We start from the raw sequence: 25,707 nt of genomic DNA on the forward strand, positions 1-25,707 counted from the left end.
TAATCCTTATTCTTAAGGTTCTTGCATTCTAATGTAAGAAGCAATAAGGACATATTTCACATATATAGAACAAAGCATAAAGTGAAAAATTACAAATAATTATAAGAGTTAAATGAAAGGTAATAAAGGAAAGTAGGCCATAATGATTATGGAGATCAGAATCAGCTTAATATTTAAAAAATGTACCTGATTTGTGTCCTAAAGGAAAAATAGGGCATTATGAAGTATAGGTAAGGAGTGAGTTCATTCTAAGATACAAAACAGTTAAGACAAAGACATGGGAATAAGAAATGGAATTTCATACATGAAGAAGAAAGCTAATTTGGCTAGTTTGCAGAGTATAGAAAGGAGTGTAATTCTCAGTGCGGCTAGAAGGATAAAGTGTAACTAGGTTGTAAGGGACTTTAATGACTAAATAAAGGAGTTTATGTTTTAACCTAGATATAAGAGAAAATCCATTAGTTGATTGAATATAGGAATATTATATTATTAACTCTGTAATATAGAGAAGAGGTAATCAAGGCCTGAACTAAAGTAAAGTGGTAGCTGTGTGAGTGGTGAAAAGGGGTCAGATGCAAAAGTTGTTATAAAGTTAATAATGATGAGATTTGGTAACTGATTAAAAATGTGGGGTAAGGGAGATTGAGTAATACAAAGTTTATAAATCTGAGAGTCTGAAAGGGACCGGTGAACGAAAGTTCACAAGAATGAAATTTGGCAGGGCTTGATATTGGAGGGTACAATAATGAATGCAGTTTTGGACATCTTAAGTTTGAACTGTCTCTGGATATTCGGTTTGAAATGTCTAATAAAGTGAGACTGAAGCTCAGGAGAGAAGCTAGTACTGAATAGAAATGCACTGTTGAAAATATAGAGACTATCATATTCAGCTATCAGATCTATGCAGATGACTCAGATATATAGAGTATAGTATCTATTTATTTGTGAATCATCAGCATAGATTTGATAGTCCATGGGAGCTAATGCATTTTACAAGACAGATTATAGAGGGAGAAAAGAAAAAGATAAATACTATAGAAACTTGGGGAATACTTATATTTAAGGAGCATGATTTAGAAGATGAATCTACAACAGGCTGAGAAGGAATTGTCATATAGGTAGGAAACAAACCAAGATAACCTAGATTGGGAAAAATATGAAAGACAGTAGTGTTAACTGGCTGAGAAAGATGGAGACTGAGAAAAAATTGGACAATTAAAAGAGATCATCAAGGAGAGAGCAATTTCTTTTTTTAAAATTAATCATTTTTAAATTAATTTTATGATTATAAAATTTTGACAGTATATATGCATAAGTAATTTTTTTATAACATTATCCCTTGTATTCATTTTTCCAAATTTTCCCCTCCCTCCCTCTACTCCCTCCCCTAGATGACAGGCAATCCCATACATTTTACATGTGTTACAGTATAACCTAGATATAATATATGTGTGTGTAAATACCATTTTCTTGTTGCACATTAAGTATTGGATTCCGAAGGTATAAGTAACCTGGGTAGATAGACAGTAATGCTAACAGTTTACATTCACTTCCCAGTGTTCCTTCTCTGGGTGTAGCTGTTTCTGTACATCATTGATCAGCTGGAAGTGAGTTGGATCTTCTTTATGTTGAAGATATCCACTTCCATCAGAACACATCCTCATATAGTATTATTGTTGAAGTGTATAGTGATCTTCTGGTTCTGCTCATTTCACTCAGCATCAGTTCATGCAAGTCTCTCCAAGCCTCTCTGTATTCCTCCTGCTGGTCATTTCTTACAGAGCAATAATATTCCATAACCTTCATATACCATAATTTACCCAACCATTCTCCAATTGATGGACATCCATTCATCCTCCAGTTTCTAGCCACTATGAAAAGAGCTGCCACAAACATTTTGGCACATACAGGTCCCTTTCCCCTCTTTAGTATTTCTTTGGGATATAAGCCCAGTAGTAGCACTGCTAGGTCAAAGGGTATGCACAGTTTGATAACTTTTTGGGCATGGTTCCAAATTGCTCTCCAGAATGGCTGGATTCTTTCACAATTCCACCAACAATGCATCAGTGTCCCAGTTTTCCCACATCCCCTCCAACATTCATCATTATTTGTTCCTGTCATCTTAGCCAATCTGACAGGTGTGTAGTGGTATCTCAGAGTTGTCTTAATTTGCATTTCTCTGATCAATAGTGATTTGGAACACTCTTTCATATGAGTGGATATAGTTTCAATTTCATCATCTGAGAATTGTCTGTTCATATTCTTTGACCATTTATCAATTGGAGAATGGTTTGATTTCTTTTTTTTTTTTTTTAGTCTCTTTTTTTTTTATTATTATATATATATTTTATAATATTATCCCTTGTATTCATTTTTCCAAATTGCCCCCCCTCCCTCTATTCCCTCCCCCCGACGACAGGCAATACCATACATTTTACATGTGTTACAATATAGTCTAAGTACAATACATGTGTGTGAATATCATTTTCTTGTTGCACAATAAACATTAGAATCCGAAGGTACATGCAACCTGGGCAGACAGATATTAGTGCTAACAATTTACATTCGCTTCCCAGTGTTCCTTCTCTGGGTATAGTTATTTCTGTCCATCATTGATCAACTGGAAGTGAGTTGGATCTTCTTTATGTTGAAGATTTCCACTTCCATCAGAATACATCCTCATACAGTATTGTTGTTGAAGTGTACAGAGATCTTCTGGTTCTGCTCATTTCACTCAGCATCAGTTGACCTAAGTCTCTCCAGGCCTCTCTGTATTCCTCCTGCTGGTCATTTCTTACAGAGCAATAATATTCCATAACCTTCATATACCACAATTTACCCAACCAGAGAATGGTTTGATTTCTTATAAATTAGGGTCAGTTCTCTATATATTTTGGAAATTAGACCTTTATCAGAACCTTTAACTGTAAAAATATTTTCCCAATTTGTTACTTCCCTTCTAATCTCGTTTGCATTAGTATTGTTTGTATAGAAACTTTTTAATTTGATGTAATCAAAATCTTCTATTTTGTGATCAACAATGATCTCTAGTTCTCCTCTGGTCATAAATTCCTTCCTCCTCCACAGGTCTGAGAGGTAGATTATCCTCTGTTCCTCTAATCTATTTATGATCTCATTCTTTATGCCTAAATTATGGACCCATTTTGATCGTATCTTGGTATATGGTGTTAAGTGTGGATCCATATCTAATTTCTGCCATACTAATTTCCAGTTTTCCCAACAGTTTTTTTCAAATAATGAATTTTTATCCCTAATGTTGGTATCTTTGGGTTTGTCAAAGACTAGATTGCTATAGATGTACCCTTTTTTGTCCTTTGTATCTAATCTGTTCCACTGATTGACTGGTCTATTTCTTAGCCAATACCAAATGGTTCTGGTGACTGCTGCTATATAATATAGCTTTAGATCAGGTACACTTAGACCACCTTCCTCTGACTTTTTTTTCATTAGTTCTCTTGCAATTCTCAACCTTTTATTCTTCCATATGAATTTTGTTGTTATTTTTTCTAGGTCATTAAAATAGTTTCTTGGGAGTCTGATTGGTATAGCACTAAATAAATAGATTAGTTTGGGGAGTATTGTCATCTTTATTATATTTGCTCGACCTATCCACGAGCACTGGATGTCTCTCCAGTTATTTAAATCTGACTTTATTTTTGTGGCAAGTGCCTTGTAATTTTGCTCATATAATTCCTGACTTTTCTTTGATAGATGGATTCCCAAATATTTTATACTCTCAACATTTGTTTGGAATGGAATTTCTCTTTGTATCTCTTGGTGTTGCAATTTGTTGGTGATGTATAAAAATGCTGAGGATTTATGTGGATTTATTTTATCCCTAGCAACTTTGCTAAAGTTGTGAATTATTTCTAATAACTTTTTATTAGAATCTCTGGGATTTTCTAAGTATACCATCATATCATCTGCAAAGAGTGACAGTTTGATTTCTTCATTACCTACTCTTATTCCTTTAATAGGAGAGAGCAATTTCAATTGAGTAATGAGGTTGGAAAGCCAGATTGCAAAAGCTTGAGGAGTGAGAGAGAGGGGATAGGAAATGGAAACAATGACTATAGACCACATTTTTCAAGGAGCTTGATTGAGAAAGAGAGAAGTTATAGGATAATAAGATCTAACACTTTAAGGTTTGCAAAGCACTCTTGCCTGATCCATCGACTGGTAATAACATCTCATTGGGTGTAGTGAAAGTTTTTTTTAGATGGAACATGTATAAAGATTGTAGGAAAGATACATTAGGAGGAAGTTAGAATGCGACAGAGAAATTGAGATAGAGGGAAAGTGATAGGAACTTGTGTGCTTCAGAAAATGGAGTGAATAAAGACAGGGAAGGACTAGGCAGAAGGTCAAGTGCATCTAGGGATTGACCTTAATAAGGAGAAGGGCTATCACTTAGACAGATTAGGGAAGGTTAGGAAAGAGTAGAAGGTGATGGCAAAGGAATTAAAGATGAAGAGAATATTTCAGGTTTTTTTTCTTTTCCTTTATATATAGTGTTTTATATATATATATTTACATATATATATATATATAGTTATATTTTTTCTTCTTTATATTTTGCATTGGTTTATATATGCTTTCCTCTGTTTATTCTATAGATTCTTTATATTCATTTTTTATGGCATAGTAAGGTATTCTATTAAATTCATGTACCACTAAATTTGTTTATCCATTATTCCCCATTGATGGCAGTCTTCTTCTCCCTCCCCCTAATTATTTGCTTCCATTAAAGCATGTATATGGAACCTTTCAATCTTTGAAGTCTTTTGTATATGAACATATGCAAAATGATTGGATCTCTGTTATATGGTACAAACATTTTAGAGACTGAATATATTTGTGAAAATCTAATTGAATATTTTTAGCAGTACTCGTCAATATTTCTGTATTCCTGTGGTTGTGAGCAATATGTAATAGAGTATGCATAGGATTGAGATAGTTGAGAAGGCAAAATAACTCTCTCTTACTACCCTTTTTGGTTTTCTTTTCAGTAGATTGGATCTCCCAATAGTATTTGTGATCATGGAAGTGTTACTCAGAAGATGAAAAGAATCTAACAGCAACCACAGTTGTTTAGAAGTACAAAGTGTATTTTAAATGAAATTACCATGTAGAAATTATTGTATTTAGTAAAGCTAAGACAAAGTCTAGACTTGTCGTCTCCACAGTACCAAGGATTTCTGTCCTAGAAGACACTCCCTCATTAGAGGTATTACAATCTTTTTTGTAAGCGTGTGTCATGCATATTTGTATTAGACTAGGAGATTATTTAGGCAAACAGCTTTTGATACATTTAGCTTAGGAGATAGTGTTTCCTTGTACTCTTGTTTCCTAGAGCTTGAACGCTATGTATCCTAGGTTGAACTTTACAAAACCAGTGTTCTCTGCTTTCAAATTTGCTTCTAACTTATGAGCACCAAGAATAGAAATATCCATTCGCTCAGTGTCATTGGCTCTGCTTCCAGCTTGAACTAGAGCTATTGTCCAAGAAAGTAATCCCTGTGCAGATTTAGCCAGCCTTTATAGAGATTCTGCTTTAGCCAATACTAGCCACTGACCAGTTGCCACCCAAAAGTGCCATAGAAGAGAAGAGAGGTAGCACGAATAAGTCCGACCAAACCGTGTTCCTTCATGATGGCTACATTTTTCAGACCCCATTGAAGGCTACCCCTGAACCCTGCACTCAGGAGTCTTTTAAGTGGTAGTGTCTGCCAAGGCCCAGATTTCTACCCTAATCATCCAGGGGAGATTCTCTGTGGCACTTTTGTCTGTCCTATAGTCCCTGTCTCCTCAGTAACCATAGTTGTGGAAGACTCATAAATGAAAGTTCTTATTACCAAAAAAGTCTTTGCCATTGTCAAATTGTTCAATGACAGAAATAGATATGATATGCTTATACCTCAGCGTTGTCTCTCCTCTGCACTGCAGCCAAACTAGACTACCTGCTAACTGGACCATCAGACCTTACCTTTTTTTTTTTTTGTAATTTTTTTTATTAATTTTTATAATTATAATATTTTCTTTGACAGTACATATGCATAGGTAAATTTTTTTTTACAACATTATCCCTTGTACTCCCTTCTGTTCCGAATTTTCCCCCTTCCCTCCACCTCCTACCCTAGATGGCAGGCATTCCCATACATATTAAATATCTTATAGTGTATCCTAGGTACAATATATATGTGCAGAACCGAATTGTGTTGTTGTTGCAAAGGAAGGATTGTATTCGGAAGGTAAAAATAATCTGGGAAGAAAAACAAAACAAAACAAAACAAAACAATGCTCACAGTTTATACTCATTTCCAGTGTTTCTTTTCTGGGTGTAGCTGATTCTGTCCATCATTGATCAATTGGAATTGGATTAGCTCTTCTCTATGTTGAAGGTATCCACTTCCATCAGAATACATCCTCATACAGTATCATTGTTGAAGTGTATAATGATCCCCTAGTTCTGCTCGTTTCACTCAGCATCAGTTGATGTAAGTCTCTCCAAGACTCTCTGTATTTCTCCTGTTGGTCGTTTCTTACAGAACAATAATATTCCATAATATTCACATACCATAATTTACCCAACCATTCTCCAATTGATGAACATCCATTCATTTTCCAGTTTCTAGCCACTATGAAAAGAGCTGCCACAAACATTTTGGCACATACAGGTCCCTTTCCCCTCTTTAGAATTTCCTTGGGATATAAGCCCAGTAGTAGCACTGCTAGGTCAAAGGGTATGCAGAGTTTGATAACTTTTGGGGCATAATTCCAGATTGCTCTCCAGAATGGTTAGATTCTTTCACAACTCCACCAACAATGCATCAGTGTCCCAGTTTTCCCACATCCCCTCCAACATTCATCATTATTTGTTCCTGTCATCTTAGCCAATCTGACATGTGTGTAGTGATATCTCAGAGTTGTCTTAATTTGCATTTCTCTGATCAGTAGTGATTTGGAACACTCTTTCATATGAGTGGAAATAGTTTTAATTTCATCATCTAAAAATTGTCTGTTCATATCCTTTCACCATTTATCAATTGGAGAATGGCTTGATTTCTTATAAATTAAAGTCAATTCTCTGTATATTTTGGAGAGGAGGCCTTTATCAGAACCTTTAACTGTAAAAATGTTTTCCCAATTTCTTACTTCCCTTCTAATCTTGTTTGCATTAGTTTTGTTTGTGCAGAAACTTTTTAATTTGGCATAATCAAAATTTTCTATTTTGTGATCAATAATGGTCTCTAGTTCTCCCTTGGACACAAATTCCTTCCTCCTCCACAAGTCCAAGAGGTAAACCATCCCATGTTCCTCCAATTTATTTATGATTTCGTTCTTTATGCCTAAATCTTGGACCCATTTTGATCTTATCTTAGTATGTGGTGTTAAATGTGGGTCCATGCCTAGTTTCTGCCATCAGACCTTACCATTTGTTCTGAAGTTAGACCTTCCTATATATGTTATCTCCTTCTACTAGAATGTGAATTTTTTAAGTATAGGGTTATCTTGCTTTTCTCTTTGGATCATGGTGCACTTAATAAATGATTTTGTCCTTCATTCTTTCATTCTGTCCATCATCTGTCTCTTCCCTTTTAACAGTATTTTGATCACTATCCTTATGAAGTTTTTAGAGTTTATAGAATACTTTTCCTATAGCTTTCTACTGGCTCTGCCGTATTCCAGTGAGTTGCCAAAATGATGAACAAAAAAGAAAAAGGAGAAGGCTAGGATACATGTTTTCTAGGTCCTTTTGAAAACACGGTCTTGCCACTTTGGCTACATATATGAGAATACACAAGAAAGGTGATATTATAAATATTAAGCATATGAGCACATTTCAGCCTAGAATGCCCCACAAATGTTACTGTGGCAAAGTGGATGGGTCTATAATGTTTCTCAATGGGAAAGGTATTGTTATAAACAAACAAGTTAAGGGCAAGATTCTAGCCTAGAGAATTAATGTATTGAGCATATTAAGCTCTCTAAGAGCAGAGGTAGCTTCCTGAAGTGGGTGAAGGAAAAGGATCAAAAGGAGGAAGCCCAAATAAAAAGAACTTGAGTTCATCTGAAACATCAGCCTGCCTCTACCCAGAGAAGCACACTTTGTGAGAACAAATAGCAAGCAGCCTGAGCTGATGGAAGTAATCTCTATATGAATTCATGGCATAAATAACGATTAAAAAAACAAAAACAACAAAAGTTTATTGGATTGGTGGGGACAAGATACTTTTTCTACAACAAACTTTGTGAAATGAGATTAATGTAAATATCCATTTTATAATGAGGAAACTAAACTTGCCTATGTGTCTTGTATAAGTGGTAGACTTAAGATTAAAACCTATCATTGTAGACCAGTTCCCATCACTGCTTCTAGACCTTCCCTCTACTATTGTTCCTCAGTGATTACTCCTGAGTTCCCTCTTTTGTTACCCTATGTGACTGTTATTTCTCAAGCTGGAGAATATTGTTTTTTTTTTCCTTCTCGATGTATTCATTAGCTGTTACATAGTTGCTCCTTGCATTCAAGTGTCTGCCTGCACTGGAGAACTTAAATTTACATATTTATGTTCTCTTCAGTCCCCAAACATAAGAGCTTTTTCACTCTACCTCATCTATATGAAAATGGTCATACCCTTGATATTGCTGATATTTATAAGTACTCCAATTTCATGATCAAGAATTTGGAAATTCCCTTATACCATTACACTGTGTTATTATTCTCTCTCTCAGTGTTTCATACGTCCCCACCTTGACCTGCAAATACCCTCAGCATCACAATTGCTTTGTCTGTATTCTTCTATGCGACTCTTTCCTAGTTCTCTTCCTTTCTGTCTGATCAATCTTCAGTTTCCTTTGCTTATTCATCATCTGTGTCATATTTAATATGACGTGACTGAGTTGTCCCCCAAGGCTCTCTTCTAGATTCTTTGGAATTCTAGCTAGCTAGCTTCTTTGTCTCCCTTCTTTTCTCTCACTTGATATCCTAACAGCTCCTATGAATTTAGTTATCCTATAGAGGCAGATGACTCCCAAATTTATATATCAAGTACTAGATTCTCTCTTGAATGCCATTCTCCCTGTTGAACATTCCTTACTGGATACGCTGTCAGCACCTAAAATCAACACATTCAAAAACAGAAGCCCTTATCTTCTGCAACTCCTCAGCTTCCCTGTTACTTTCTATGGCACCACCATCCTTCCAATAACTGAAGCCTAGATTCTCAATTTCATCCTTATTTCCTCCCTCTCATATTCATTCATTTGCCAGATCTTTGATATTTCTGTCTCTATGGCATCTTTTTCCTTTTCTCCACTAAACTGCTACAATCTTCATTCATGTTTTTACTCACTTCCCAACTATTGCAGTAATCTTCTTTTTTGCCTCTTCTTCTCAAGCTTTTCCCCACTTCATTAAATCTTATTAAATTCCAAATCCTAGGAAAGATTTTTCTGAAAATAAAGCTTTTATGATGTCAATATATTAACCAATCTCCTGTTATTCCTTATCATGTCTAGCATAATATATAAACTGCTCATTTTAGCATTTAAACCTCTTTATAGTCTGGTTCCGTACTGCATTTTCAGTATTCATTTTCTTGACTCTCCATCCTTTCTTCTATATTCTTGTCATACTAACTTTCTTGTTATTGGAAACACCTGATAATGCATCTCTTAACTTGGTTTTTTATACTGTATATTACCCAGGCCAGTATTACCTCTGGTTCTTAGAATTACTGGTTTCTTTTAAGACTTCACATAAGTATTACCCTCTTTATGAAAGCTTTTCTAGTCCTTACAGATATTAACACATCTCCCCAAATTTCTTTTTATTCATTTTTTCTATTTTTACTTATATTCATGTGTATATTTTGTTTGACTTATTTCAATATAAGTTCCTTGAGGTTTGAGCCTTTTCATTTATTTTCCCCACTACTTTTTAGTTCAGTGTGTCACATATAATAAGCTCTTAATAAATGCCTATTAGTTGAGGTATTCAATATCTTTACAGATTTTTTTTGGAATTAAGTATCAAAGAAAGACATAAAAACATTTTAAGGTCTTCTTAACGAAGACCTTTATTTAGTGACCACATGCACAGAAATGAAAATAATTAAAAAATAACATATGATCAAATACATTTTAAATTGTATGTTTCTTTTATCATAAGTGTGGACTTACTAAGAAAATATAAAGAAATGTTTTGCTAGGAATGTTTTGCTAGGGATGTTAGGAAAAGCTTCTTGAAAAGGAATTGAGTTTTGAGTCCTAAGTGTAGTAATTTCTAGCCTCAACATTTACTCTTTGTGACCTGAACAAATCAGTTAACCCTATTTTCCTTAGTTTCCTCATCTGCAAAATGAGGGGAAGAAAAAAATGTCACTTCATTATCTTTGCCAAATGGGGTCACAAAGAGTCATGACTGAAAAATAACTGGAGAACAATTTTAATAGTAGATATAGAATGGGGAAAAGAAGTTGGGGAGACCACTCTAAGAAGAGACAGTGGGATAAGCAAAGTTATAAAGGCAGGGAATAATTTTTTTAAAATTATCTTAAAATGATTTAGTGAGACCATATCAAGTAATGCTGAGAAATCATATTGAGAAAGATAGGCCAGTTGTTGAGAGCCAAGGTCATTCTTTTCAGGAAAAAATAATAATTTTGAATATGAGGATAGACATGGCAACTTAAATATTCAGCTTTTCTTTGTCGGGCAGTTATTTTTGTGCCAAATTCACAGATACAAGTTGTGTTTATAATGAACCAGAATCTGAGAAATTATAGGAACTCTCTTATATTCTGTTAATCAAATTGTGATGTTTATTTGTCAAGAATTGAAACAAAATAAATGTAGAAATTTTACCTGAATATTCATCACCTCTCCTCCCATCCCATCCCATGACTTGAACTTTTCTTAAAGATTAAGCAGAAACTCTGACAGGTAAGTGTCATTATGATACTGGAAGGGTGACCACTAGGGAATGAATTCTTTGGATGATAACAACACATGCATGGACTGAAAAGGACAATTAGGCAAAATCTGAGGAAAATATTTTTTGCTTCTTTTATCATTTCCAAAGTGACTTTAATCTTTTTAAGTTGACTTTTCTTAGTTTTTTTTTTCCCTTTCTGACTTGTAGGATGGGATATTAAATTATTTTTTAAAAATTTATCAATAGTTTCTGTTTTTATTATTGCTTAAATTTCTTTCTATATGCTTTCCCTTCATAGAGAGCCATCCCATTTTACAAAGAATATTTTCCAAAGAAAGAAAAGAAGGGAAAAACAAGCAAAAATGATCAGTATGTTAAAAGAAAAAATCTGAAAATATATTCAATGTTTGGGATAGATGTCCCTTTATCTTATTTTTTTTGGGGGTAGAGGGAGTAAATTACTGAAGAATATCTGCCATAGAAAGCTAATATTTGTGAGAGTTCTTTTAGCTTATCTTTGATTTCTTGTTCTAAAGGATAGAGAATTTTGGTATGAGAAAGAGTATAGTTATTGATTTTTTAGGGTTGAATAATGAAACATGATGTTTATGGAAGTATGTAAAATTATGAAGGACATAGATATAATATTTAACAAATCAAAAAATCCTGGAAATTGAGGGCATTCTTGAAGATAGATAGAAATAATTTAAGAGAAATAAGAATTATTACTATATTAACAAATCAGGTGTTACATTTTGTGGCACATGCTCAGTTATATATCGCAAAAATATAGTTTCAAGAAAAGATTAGCTATGTAAATGCATGATATTTCCATTCTGCCCTAAAAGAAATATATATATATATATATATATATATATATATATATATATATATATATATTTTTTTTTTTTTTTTTTTTTTTTTTGGGGGGGGGGACGCTTTTAACCTTTTGACATTTATGCCACGTGAAGGGAAACTTTTTTCTTTTTTGTGTGTATCTCTTGAAGCCACTGTCATCATGAAAACTGAACAGCAATCATTCTGGAAAACAATTTAGAATATGAATACCCTTAGACCCAGCAATACCCCTACTAGATCTGTATCCCAAAGATTTCAAAAAACATGGAAAAATACTTATTTGTATAAAAATATTGTAATTGTTTTTATGGTGAAAAGGAATTGGAAACTGACGGGGATACTATCAGTTGAGGAATGACTGAAAAAGTGGTAGTATATGATTGTGATGGAATACTATGGAATGCTATAAGAAATGAACATAATGGCTTCAGAGAAATCTGAGATTATTTTCTTTTTCAATGCGGCTAATATGAAAATTTTGCATGACTTCACATGTATTATTGATATATTGCTTGTTTTTTCAAGAAAAGGAGAAGGAACAGGAGGGAGAGAGAGAATTTAAAACTCAAAATTTAAAACACAAAAGTTAAAAATTAGCACAAGTAATAAAAATGTATTATTATAAAAAAAGGAATAGTGAACTGACTCAGTCATTGATTTGATACTTTCTTCTGGTTTGTAATATTAAAGGAAAATTGAAGTTACTAGAATCTATGTTGTTTACTCAAGCTATTCTAAGACACAATTTTCAACATCTCTTATTACCATGTACTCCTCTAAGAAGTTCACAACTGTCAAGGAAAAAGAAAACAAAAACTGAAGCCTTGCCCAACTCACCCAGCATTTGAAATTTTGCCTAAATCCAGTTGGGCATTATCTGCTCAAAATAAGCATTACTTTTAAGAGGAACTAGCAAATCAGAAAAAAAAAAGATTTAGATTACAAAATGTTGCTAACATCATTTGTTGATGTACTTCTTTATCTCTTGCCATAAATAAACTTAATGTGTGAAAAATTAGTTACTGAGCAATATACAGAAAAAAAAACAATTATTATATTACCCAACCTGATCATAACACATTTTCCAGATACTTATTGCACTGGTATGTAGAATTTGCAGACTATCCCTGGTAGAATATCTGTTCTTATAACATATTAGTTCAGAATAGCAGTTAGAGAGAAGCTATTTGAATGCCTATGAACATATCTATTTGTGTGGCCATGGTAGCTATATGGGATGAAGAAGAAAAATTCAAGAAAGAAGGGACAATTAGGATGATAGTAGAAGTTTTTACGAGACTCCCCAAAGTTAATTCCTAGGTAACACTTTGTTCTTTATACACAATGTTTCAAGACTGCACCTGTTAAATAAATCAATAAATGATTATATAGTGATGTAATTCTATTTTCTTAACACACAATCTCTCAAAGTAAAATATCCTATGAAGAACAGTTAGATCCAATTATGAAGTTGTCCTCAAGGGAAGGGTTATATCTGATACTCAAATCTTTCTCATAGAAGTTTAAACTTATTCCAAATGTAGTTTTCTTCATGATTTATCTTGTGATTTTTCAGGGAAGACAGGCAGAGCTGGACATGCAATTAAAACACGGAAAAGATGCTCCTGAGGAGATACAGTACAAGAAATTTACAGCTTGGCTCTGGTAAGGGATGACTTTCTTTTTCTCATAATTTGTAGTGAGAAGTGAAAATTTAGGGGAAAGGTAGCTCCATAATGGGTTTTAATATTGCAGGATGTAATTTCTTCATGAGTGTTATAGAGATAAATCCAGATCACCTGCTAGATGATTCTTATTAGAAACAAAAAAAGAACCACCTCCACTTCTCTACTACACACATAACATTTTAAGTGAAGGTTCATTCTTTTTTTTATATATTTTTCTAAAAAAAAGTGGACATACTTTTTTTTAAATCACAGATTCTTTAATATGTCCTTTAATGTACCTTTCTGCCTTCACTATTGCCTCCCAATCCCCATTTCATCAAGAATTTTTCCTCCCTTGAAGTGAAACCTTGTCTAATAGACACAAAAAGTTCTCTTAAATCTTAGCAACTTTATTTATAACAAGTATTTACTTTTAGTTAAGGGTGCATATAGAAGTTAATTTTGATTAGTTGTGATTTTCACATTTACTAAAATTTTATAGATTAAAAAAATGGAATATTCAGGTATAATTTTGGTTTTGAAGTGTGGTGCTAAGATAGAATATCTCTGTTTGTAGTAATAAGTGCATTACTGCACTTATTCCATATTTCCTCATCAATATTAAATGTATTGCTTAATTTTGCCAAGTTTTCCCTTAACTGTTGACATTGATACAATGCTTTAAATTTTCCAGAGTGTTTTATATATTTTTCATTTGTACATAACAACCCATTGAAGTAGATACCACAGTATTCTTATTCCTGTTTTACTGATGAAGAAATTGATGCTGAGTCTAAATAACTTGCTTATGATGATATAGCTAGTTAGTATTAGAGATAACATTTAAACAGTCTTCTTTCCAAGAAGCCTAATACTATGTCCATGATATGACTGTTTTTAGAATATGAAATGTAAGAAATAAGGAAGAGTAAATAAAATGCTTATTATTTTTAGCAGAATTTCTCAAAAACCTCTTTAGTTTCTAAAATTCTTTGAGAAAAACTGATGTCTTAATGGGGGGAAAAAAACCTTACTATATACCTTTCAAAATATCCCCACACTCTATCCCCTTATCTCCTTGAGATAGCTTAAATGTATCTTTCTAATAGTATGGAGAAGGCAGTAAATTATGCATTACTTAATTTTAAAACATAAAAGCTTTTACTCTGCATTTATTTTTAGTTAAAGGCAAAGGCATTTATTAATCTCCTCTTATGTTCTAGGAATGCAGACATGAAAAATGATAACATCCTACTCTTTCAAGAGAGTATCTGCTAGCCAAGCCTTTAAATTAGAAATAAAATTCATATTGGATAAAATGAATTTTTTTAATCCTGATCTTTATTTTTATCATACAATATTGTCATATAACTTAAAATTCTACCTCTCAGAAATTTGGCCTAAGATATGGGTGTCATTTTGGTTAGATTAGTAATTACATTTTAACATAATAATGTGACTATTCTTTCATATTGCTGTCTTGGGGACATTTGACAATATAAGAATATTCCATTCTGATCTTGAATCAAATGAGAAGCTGTACAAATGCAGGTCTGTAGTGTACTAAAAAGTGATTACTCAAATATTTTAAAAGATGTGAGCATTTCAGTAGCCCTTTTTGCAGTTAATTCAGATGATTATAGCACATGATAACTAAGTCAGTTATTTTCTGCAGTATAATAAATGCTACATCAATTTTCATAATTATTTATTTTTGGATACCAGATTTTATTATATTTATTACTTTGTAAAGCTCTCTGTAAATGCAGGATAATCCTGTTTAAACAAACTGTTTTTGACTTTCATTTCCCACCACACATTAGAAAAGTCAGGATGGAGCTTTTTGAAGATAACTCTTTTAATATAATTAAGTCAAAGACAGATATTGAAAATGAAACCCTTCTTAACTGACATCACCATAACCATCTCACTGTATACTAAAGACATTAGTAGTTTTAAGAATCAAAGACCAGATACTTCTTATTGGTTGAAGAGCAGGAGAAGAAATAGATTTTTAACTGTAGTATGAGGCATAATAACTGTTTTCTTTTTATTGCAGGGTTAGAGACATGCTGACTGACCAGATCATCAAGTCAGCTTCAAAGTAAGACTTATTTATCAGTTAGAGATTGTTAAAAGGATTATCTTATATTTAATATCCTCTTTTGTCTTTGTTTCTTATTTATATTGTTCATTTGTCTGTATCTTATTTCTCTTGCAGTAGGTAATTTTAAAACTTTATATATATATATATATGTGTATATATATATATATATATATATATATTTAAAAAATGAATTCTTCCCATGCACCTATGACATATAGATAATGAAAATTGGGATTTTGTGATAAGAGTACATCAGACAATTACAGAAACCGTGAATGTTTAACACAATATTTCTCAAATCTTTTTGGTCATAGGATCCTTTTATCTTAAAAATTATTAAGAGCTTTTGTTTTTATTGGTTTTACACACACATACATACATACATATATGTATTTGTGTGTGTGTGTGTGTATGTATGTGTATAATTATTTACCACATTAGAGATAAAGATGGTGCTGGTGGTAGTGGTGGTGGTGGTGGTGATTTGACTTGGTAGATATCATTGAAAAGGTCTAAAGAACTCCATGGGTCCCCAGACCATGCTTTGAAAACTATTGATTTAACAAACTTACGTGATCAGTAGGAGAATAAAGAAGTGGACTTAGTTAATACAATACATGTCTAATTTTGTCTACACATGGGCCCAGAAGTCAGTACAAAAATGCCTTCATGTAGGACTGGAGTAAGAGCAAAACTAGGCATTTAATTAAATGGGCACACCTAGAGGGAACTTCTTGTGTTCTGCTTTCTAGAGCCCCCACACCAGGGTGATTAAAATCCTAGTGGATTTTCCTAGTAGAGAAATGATGAGTGGGACTTCCGATGGTGGGAAAATAGAATCTGTTTATTTCAAGGACCTTCCCCTTTATATAATGTAACAAAAACAGCACTGTGCATGTGGGACTACATAAACAATTTGCTATTGCATGTAGTTTGCCACCTGGTACCACTCTGCTACCTGGTATCACTCAGCCTCAATCTCCACACAGGTTGTCATCACCTCCTGACTTCTCAGGAAGGCCAAGAGCCCTTAGGGGAGCCAAACCAGACATTGTCAGCAGGTTCCCTCTGGGCTGAAGGGTCTTATATCTTACCCAGAGTTTCCCTATTGATTGTGACCCTCTACAGGAACTGACTTCATGCCTGCTCTTAGCACCACCCCATATCTATGCTGTCTACTTTCTTACCTGTATTCATTTGAAAAAAAGGATTCCCAGAGTATGAGGAAGCTTATAGCCCCTTATAAAAGAGAGAAGATGGAAAAAATATTTATCTGCTAATATGGGTATAGGTCAAGGGAACCGAATGTATTTCTTATTGAGTAGGTATAATTGAAGAAGATTGACATATTGACTGAATATTAATGTTACAAATTACTAATTAATGTCTCCTATTTTTCACATAGTCATAGACTTTTTCATTTGAGGTTTAAAGCCACAGACTATCTTTCTATCACAAAATCATTTTCAGTGTGTGATGACTCTTCCCTAACTTATTATGCACTGTCTTCTACAAGAAGATAATACTTTTTACATTCGATGCAGAAAATCACTGGTGTTAAATCTATTTTGTTGTAGTTATTTATTGCATGTTTATTTTGTATATGAGAAGCAAAACTCAAAAAATTCTTTATCCTTTAACAGTTTATCAAACTTTACTTCATAACTTCATAACAACATTAGCATCCTAAGACCAAAAGAATAATCTCAGTTTGAGGGAAAGGGTGAATGAAAAGTTAAAAACTTTTTTGAATTCTTCATTTTTATTGTTTCTTATGACAAAATAATGCTTTTATTTCATCAGTGTAACACATTTTTATTCAGCTTTTCCCTTGACTACTATAAAAGGACAATGGGACACTTGCAAGAATAACATAATAATCATATTTTTCTTCAAATACAGAAATGATGCTTTTGATTCATTTGGTTGCTTGATTTGTCATGTTGTTAGTTTTTTATTATTCCATTCATGGTTGATAACCTCATCCTTATTGTTGGCAAAGTATGCTGTTGCAGGAATCCTCAGAAGATTACTTTTAGTGAAGCTAACTGGACCAAATGAGAATCATTTTGACAATTTTGCCCTCATTGGCAACATGTTTTTGCCAATTAAGTATTGTTGTGGAAAATTAGGTTAAAAAGATCCAATTTTTAAGATTTCTGCTATATTTCCTGTACTGTGGTTTTGCTTCATCACCAAAAGAAAAGTTGGAAACTTACTTGAAAATCCCCCCTTCACTCCTTTGGTATGGCCAGTCATCACAGAACTAGGTCAGAGCCCTGTAGAGTTCTGTAGAATTTAATTTTTAAAGTGTTTATAACTGAGTTATGTGTATCATTGACCATATTGGAGTGGTTCAGGCAAATAGCTGACTTCTTAAAGTATTTTTTGTCTGAGGAAGACTGGCTTTGTTAAAGGTCTGCATGGCAGTATAGGGTGGCACAATTGGCCTTCTGTCTCTAGGTTAGGCCTAAAGTTTCATTTCACTCTAGAGCTCAAGCTAAAGAGTAATTATAAAACTGGTTATATCCCCCGGTTATTAACTGATTTTAACTCATAATCTTAGAAGGGCCTCAAACTAGGCTATTAATTTCTTGATTTAGGGGAAATGCTATGTGAATGTTTTCTAGATCATGTAAAGCCTACCCTGAAAACAATTATTTCAAGGCCAAGAATATCTCAGAAGTATTAAAGATCATTCATTGTAAGCATTTCTTCTATGTGATAATTATGGACTTCTAAGAAAGGTGCTTTTTCAAGCTCTAGATATTTTACAAAAGACCATTTTTTCTATGACATTAAATTCACAGATCAAGTCTAAGACTTCATGGCTAATTTAAAAAAAATACCATTTGAATGACATGAGACACAGCCTTGATTTATACATCTTATCTAAAGTTCCCAATTTGTGAGCTATGTTGACAGTAAAGAAGAGCTCCATAATTACTGGGAAAAGTTTCAAGTTGCAAGTGAGTTTTAGTGCCTGAAGTGACCCAATAGTTCAACACTCCAGTGCACTAATAAAAGGTAGAGGTCATCTTGTTCTGACTAGCTCTCTGCTTGTAAACATTAGGTTAGTCAGATTAAAAGAATCAGCACAAAACAAAATAATTGTTAGCTAGAAAATAAGCACTTTTAAGTCTTTATTTGAATTTTTCTCAGTGAAAAAAAATCACAAAAAGCATATAGAATTGTGTTGAAAAACAGAAAAAATCATAACCTTCATGCATGATAGAGAAAAGGGCAAAGGAAGAAAAGGGAAAGAAAGTAAAAAATAGGCAATGGAAAGAAAATAATTATATTCACTGTGATATATAAGAGCCCTTTTATATTTAAAAGGACTTCCTTGATTTCTTCATCCTATTCTTATGTCCTCAGGAGCACCTTCTCTGACTCTTAATGTTTTAGAATCATCATTAGCGTCTTCTTGTCATCAACAGGGAAAGCCCAGTGGTCAAAGGGAATGCTCTCCTGGCATTAACCAGTCTTGCTGCTGTTGTATCTAAACATGAAAACAGTCTATCCTCAGAAACTGATGGGGCACCAGAGGTGAGTTAAAGGGACATTGAACACATTTTCTTTTTTCTGACTGTATTTTGAAAGTTAAATACTCAGTATTTACAGTATATTTAAATACAGTAAGCTTAAATATTCAGTATTTATAGAAAATACTCAATAAACAGTGGCAGCTATGTTTGAAGTGTGGTACTGAGGGCTAGAGATAAAAAAAGGAAATAGGGAGCTGGTCCCTGTACTCAAGGAGCTTACTATCTAATGGGGGAAGATAATACATAAACAGAAACTGAAAAATAGGAAGAGAGGAAAAGGCTGTCATGCTCAGGGTGGAAAAGTTGTAGAACTCTAAAATGAGCTCAACCATGTAGAAAATGAGGATCAGTCTTTGTGAATCTGATTTTGGCTTTGCTAAAGAACTCTGAAATTTCATGACTTAAATTCTGGGACCTCACTATCCAGGCCCTGTCTCTGGCATTTGCAAATTTGTTTTCTGTTTTTATCAAGTCAAGATATAGCTGAAATAAGAATTTCTTTTACATAATCTAGAAAAATTGAAGAATTCATGTGATGGGAGAATCTCAGTCCCACCATTAGCTGAGATAACTCATTTCATTTTTTGAGTAGTTTTCTTTTATATCAAGATTAAATTTGACTCTGATGCCTCCTTCTCCTCCTGGTTGTTATTTCTCTCTCACTTTTGAGAATATTTTGTTTATATATTTTCATTGTTTTCACCCTGTGAATGAGCTTCTCCTATCTCCTCAAGGGTAGGAGCCATTTTGTTTTTGATATCATCAGCACCTACCACAGCACCTTTCAAAAAGGAGGTTCTTAATAACGTTAATATTTATTGAATTGAATCCACACACCTCTTCATCACATTTTTTGGAATTCAGAGGTTACCCCATATATAACTGACTCATAGTCTCTCTCCCCCACAAAACAGAGATATTCTGTTTCGTGAAAAGCAAACCATCTTCCTGTTGAGAACTGGTGAGGGCACATGGTAACCAATGATTCACTTCATTTTCTTCTTCTTAATCTTACTTTCACCATGAGTTTAATCTTTATGTGTTAAATTTAAAATTCTGCTGAGTCTGTAACCTGCTTCTAGAATTTATAAAAGTTAATAATTATAAAAATGTAATATAATTAAAATATAAAACCTAATAAATAAAATAATGAAAATTATTATTATAAAAGTTTAATAATTGTGTGTTTTTCTTTCCCATTCTTATTTTGATTTCTCTTTTTTTCTTTCTTGTTTTATCTCTAGATTGAACCTGACTTTCTTCCCATGAAACAGTGGATTTCTATGGTGCTCAATACCCTCCTGGTAATTGTGGATAGCCATTACCAACCCAAGGGACAAGTCTTTTCCTGGTTCTATCATGTAGGTATTAAATCAAGATTCAAGTGGGGTCTTGAGATTGTTACTTAGTTTCTTTGTTACCTATTATCAAGAGTCAAAAAATGAAACATTCTCCATATTACTTTCTCTGCTTTTTCTTTTGCTGAAACCTAAGCATTTATGCAAGCTGGTACTTTGTTGCTTTCTGTATAAGATCATTTTAGTCTCAGCTCATCCCCATTTGTTTATTAGAGAATTATCTTAGTCATGGGACAGACAGCTGAGCAAAGAGGATTACAGCTGGTTGAGATAAAAATAAAGAACAGATTCTGAATTGTTGCTAAGATCATGAATTTAACCTGAAATCCTGTCAACTTCTGTGTTCTTTTTATAATTTTTCATATTTCTATTCTTCCTGTGTTCAATTGGGCCAAATATGTACTCGTGTGGAGAGTGGGGTCTGGAGTGAGACTTTAAAATTTAAAGTGACAGTTAAATTATTTGTAAGTGGTTGATGAAATTGGTAGGCTAGTTTATTCAGAAGGGACATTCCTTCCTAATAACTTGTTTTCTATTACAAATGTTTTCATTAGTATTTTAATTAATGGAAGCTTATGTGGATTTCTTTGATGTAGCTATCAGGTTCACATTCTTGTAAGGACAGGATATTATACAAAGTTTTTAATGCAAACAAGTTCTGAAAGCTCATAGGCTTCTTGAAAACAAATAAAATGTGTTCTTATTAACCAATCCCAGCGTGCTTCATAAATTTAAAATTTTGTGCTTTTGCTTTCTTTCTCATTCTTCTACCCCAACTCATATTTTAAAAGTCACTCTTTTTATCTCTCCTGTTTTGGAGCTAGGCATTTTGAGTAATTCATTCTTCATAGTAGCTGTGTTAGGTGAGAAACTTCTCTTTCCAAATCTTCACTCTCTCACCTATCTACTCACCCTTCTCCTTTCAAATATGCCCAGATTTTCCCTAGCTGTAAAGAAGCTTGTCTTAACCCTACCAACCCCTATATTCCTTTTCATAATTCCTATATTGTGGGTGCTTTTCATTTTCCAATAAGAAAAAAACTAAAAGTTTTCCAATTAAACTTTGCCTTAACCCCCCCCCCCCAAACAAAACAAAACAAAACAAAACAAAAAAACAAACCAGGTTTTTCTCCATCTTTTTTTTTTTAAATTGTATTTAGCATTGTTTACCTCTCTTTCCAATTGGATATTCTCTCCTTATTGGTTTTCCACAATGCTTTTCTCTTTGTTATCCTTATACCTGTCATCGTAGCTTAACCCCTAGCAATATATATTCTATAGTGCTCCATCCTGGACTCCCATCTATCTCCTTTCTTTCTGTCTTTCGTCTCTCTGTCTTATAACCGTGCCTGTGGGTTTGCTTATCCACTCCAAGCAGTTGGCTTCCCAGACCTACTTATTTAGCCTTAGTTTTTCTCAAGTGCTGTCCCATATCAGCAAGCTCATGCTGGTATTTCCTCATCTCAAACTCATTACATACAAAACAGAGATCATTATCTTTCTTCCTCACACCTACCTCTTTTTTTAATTTCCCTATTTTTGTTAACTATCATTCCACACAATTAACAACATATAGATTCACAATCTCTTGAGTCACCCTGAATTCCTCACCATCCTTTACCTCTCCCCATGTCTAATCACTTGTCAAGTTTCTCTTCTACCTATTCTATTCTCACTTGTTTCTTTCTCTCTACTACAGAGCCACTACCCTGATCAAATCTATCCTTTATACACCTTCCAAATTATCATTCCTAGAGGCTGGATCTCTTTAAAAAACAAACAAAACCCTCCAGTGTCTCCCTCTTACCTCTGAAATAAAGCATAAGCTACTCAGCTTTCCATTAAAAACCTTTCACAACCTGATTTCTAGCCTATCTCTGTAAATTTATTAATGTTATTCCCCTTGGCCAAACTGACTTACATACAGTTGTTTACTCATATCCTTCTATGAATAACCCTTTTTGCTTTTGTATTATAGACATCTGTCCATAGTAGCATTCCCTATTCCCCTTTCTTTGCCAGTTAGAATTCTCACCTTTCTTCAAAGTTCAGCTCCTACCCCAGACCTACTTTTACTTTCTTTTGAAGTCTTCCTTACCCTTTCTGAACTCCCAATTCATTATCTTGTATTTACTTTGGGTATTGTTTATATTTACTTAGTTATGCTTGTTTTTCCCCAACAGCTTGTCAGTTGCTTGAGATCAAAGAGCATTTGTTTTTTGCCTTTATATTCCTAGGGGCTAGCCTAGTGATTGGTACGTAGTGAGTGCTTAATTAATACTTATTGATGGAGTTTCATTGCTTATACTGATGAAGTTTCATCTGTTATAGAATTGCAAGCTTATAAGCTGCAAAACATTGAATAGAAAATATTAGTATTCTCTAACTTCAAATAGCTATATTGACTTTAAGCTGAAAACATAGAATATAAAAATAGAAAATGCCAAATGAGCCCATTTTTCTTCCCCCTTGAAATATATTTACAAATTGTGTAATTTCATAAACCCCATTATGTTAGATTCCTTGTAGTTGTTCTCATGTACTGTTCCATCATTTTATTTATATTATTTTTCTCCCCATAATTACATATAGCATGTAGTGTACATAGTTCTAAGTTCCATTTGGAATAGTTAGTTGTTCCTTTGTAACTAGAAGCTTTTAGGGTTTTTATTTCTTTTTAATTAAAAGGAATTAAGTCTTTATAGGAAATAAGCCACCTACTTTCTGGGAATCACTCCCACCAAAATTTTGGGAGATGTGCCAGTAGTTCTTCACACTAAATATCAACCCTGCCTGTTATCACTGCATTCTTTTCTTTTCGGTTTTTGTTTTTTATTGATCTGAGTAAATGCCTAGAATCCCATTTATTGTATGTTTTAGTAGTTTTCTCCAAGTATAGGTTGCTCAGTTGCAATTCCTCTTTAGCTTTTCCACAAAGACACTTTTAAAACTATGAAATGTAATACAAACCATCTTCATATTGAATAACAAGTGAATTCATACTTTTTAAGGACAGGAAATTTGTTTTTTCTTTTTTGTCTTTCAAGTTGATTTCATATTAGAAAGTGGATGCTCATTTAACTGGGGAGCAAAACTAACCCCAAATCTCATCTCAAATAAGTATTAAATAATATATGTTTTAATTTTCTGTAGTTGTAATTAAGAACATAAACAATTCCACAGAAATATGTTGACACTGTAGAAGCCATGTTAAAGTTTTGTCATGTTGTTTATGCTTTTCCATGAGGAAAGTGTATTTCCTACCTAAAGATTTCAAGATAACTAACTTCTTTTTCCTTCTTTCTTCCCTCCCTCCCTCCCTCCCTCCCTCCCTCCCTCCTTCCCTTCCTCCCTCCCTCCTTCCCTTCCTTCCTCCCTCCCTCCTTCCCTTCCTTCCTCCCTCCTTCCTTCCCTTCCTTTCCTCCCTCCTTCCTTCCTTCCTTCCTTCCTTCCTTCCTTCCTTCCTTCCTTCCTTCCTTCCTTCCTTCCTTCCTTTTTTCCTTCCTTCCTTCCTTCCTTCCTTCCTTCCTTCCTTCCTTCCTTCCTTCCTTCCTTCCTTCCTTCCTTCCTTCCTTCCTTCCTTCCTTCCTTCCTTCCTTCCTTCCTTCCTTCCTTCCTTCCTTCCTTCCTTCCTTCCTTCCTTCCTTCCTTCCTTCCTTCCTTCCTTCCTTCCTTCCTTCCTTCCTTCCTTCCTTCCTTCCTTCCTTCCTTCCTTCCTTCCTTCCTTCCGTCTTCTTCCCTTCCTTCTTCCCTTCCCTCCTCTTTTCCTTCCTTCTTTTCTTCCTTCCTTCATTTTTCACCCTAGAAATCATACTCTGGTGAAAACACAGCAAGTGCCATTGCTCGTTCCTGTGCTGCCATGGCCTTGTCCCTCCTCGTGCCAGTTTTTATTCTGTCTTGTAAAGAGAAGGTGGAAGAAGTCTTGAGCATACTGACTGCTAGGTTACCTGGGAAACCAAGTGCAGATGAATCTCAAGCTGTTCAAATCCACATGGGCCTTGCTTTGGGAATGTTTATCTCCCGTTTGTGTGAGGAGAAAGTCAGGTATGGTTGATTCAAATGCTGTGCTTCCCCTTTGGTGATGTAGTATTTGTATATATTTTGTTGATCGGGGTGGAGAGGGAGAACTAGTAGTTGGTCTGGCTTTGTGATTCCATCAGAGTAGAGAACATCTGTATTTGGAAACTTTCTTTACTAGTGTCAATCAGCAGTTTAGCTATGACTTAAAATTTTTAGAATTACCTAATGCGCTGAGAAGTTAATGAGTTGCCTTTTAGTCTCACAACTAGTATGTGTCAGAAAATGGCCTTGGCAACTTGTTTTCTGGAGCTTAAGGTCAATTTTTGGTCAATTTCATATTGCTTTTCACTCATCCATCCACAGTCATGTCTATTTTCTATGTAATAAAACTAAGTGTTCATCTGTTATTTTGCTTTTCTCAGAGTCTCTAACCTTTCAGCAAATAGGAAGCTAACACCTTTTGTCTCATATTGAGATATCCTGAAGTATGCAGTTATCAAAATAACTTAACATTTTAAAATCATTTTTATATTTAGATTTAAACTTGGTGGATATCAGTTTAATGATTACAACAGTCTCCAATTTAAGGAAGCTTGTCAGTAAAATTCTCACAGCCTTTGAATGGCAGCTCTGGTGGTGTTCTGAATATCACCCAAAATTCAGAACAAGGGATACAGTTACTTATTGTGATCACATAGCATAAAGCATTTAGTTCAATAATACCTCACTTGAAACAGTTTTTTGTGCTACAGTGAGCCACAAAATATTTACATAATAAATTGTTTAAAATCATTGTTTCCATTTACATTTTTAAAATTTTCAGGTAAGAGTTTCTGTGCCTTATTTAGCTTGATTGCTCTCTTTTGAATAGTAAGTTCAGCTTTAAATAGAGAGGGTTCTGAGAGATTCAGGTCTCAGGTGGAAAATTCCACTAAATGAGAAAATTTTCCTAGGAATATGGTTTTTGATTTTACATTACTATAACCAGATTTTCAGTTTTTAGGCAAACACTAGTGCATATACATCAAGACCAGTGGTTCTCAAACTTTTTGATCTCAGGATTCTTTTATTGCCTAAAAATTATTTATCCCAAATATCCTTTCATTTATGTAAGTTAATCTTTATCAATATTTACAATTCTAAAAATTAGAACTGACAAATTTTTAAACATTTTATTCCTTTAAAACAA

At 33.8% G+C, this 25,707-nt stretch overlaps 1 protein-coding gene and 1 pseudogene across 6 annotated transcripts in view; both read left to right on the plus strand.

Moving 5' to 3' along the window:
• FOCAD (focadhesin) overlaps positions 1 to 25,707 on the plus strand; it is a 369,886-nt gene that overhangs the window by 276,242 nt on the left and 67,937 nt on the right. For all 6 annotated transcript variants that reach the window (XM_074281856.1, XM_074281859.1, XM_074281857.1 and 3 more), the window contains 5 exons: positions 13,395 to 13,483; positions 15,545 to 15,589; positions 19,033 to 19,141; positions 20,385 to 20,501; positions 24,304 to 24,542. In XM_074281856.1, the coding sequence (XP_074137957.1) occupies positions 13,395 to 13,483; positions 15,545 to 15,589; positions 19,033 to 19,141; positions 20,385 to 20,501; positions 24,304 to 24,542 (599 nt within the window). The remainder of the gene's footprint in view (positions 1 to 13,394; positions 13,484 to 15,544; positions 15,590 to 19,032; positions 19,142 to 20,384; positions 20,502 to 24,303; positions 24,543 to 25,707) is intronic.
• On the plus strand, positions 626 to 8,196 carry LOC141552248 (large ribosomal subunit protein eL21-like; annotated as a pseudogene).

The sequence above is a fragment of the Sminthopsis crassicaudata genome, chromosome 1 (genome assembly GCF_048593235.1).
Source record: "Sminthopsis crassicaudata isolate SCR6 chromosome 1, ASM4859323v1, whole genome shotgun sequence".
Classification (NCBI taxonomy): Eukaryota; Metazoa; Chordata; class Mammalia; order Dasyuromorphia; family Dasyuridae; genus Sminthopsis; species Sminthopsis crassicaudata.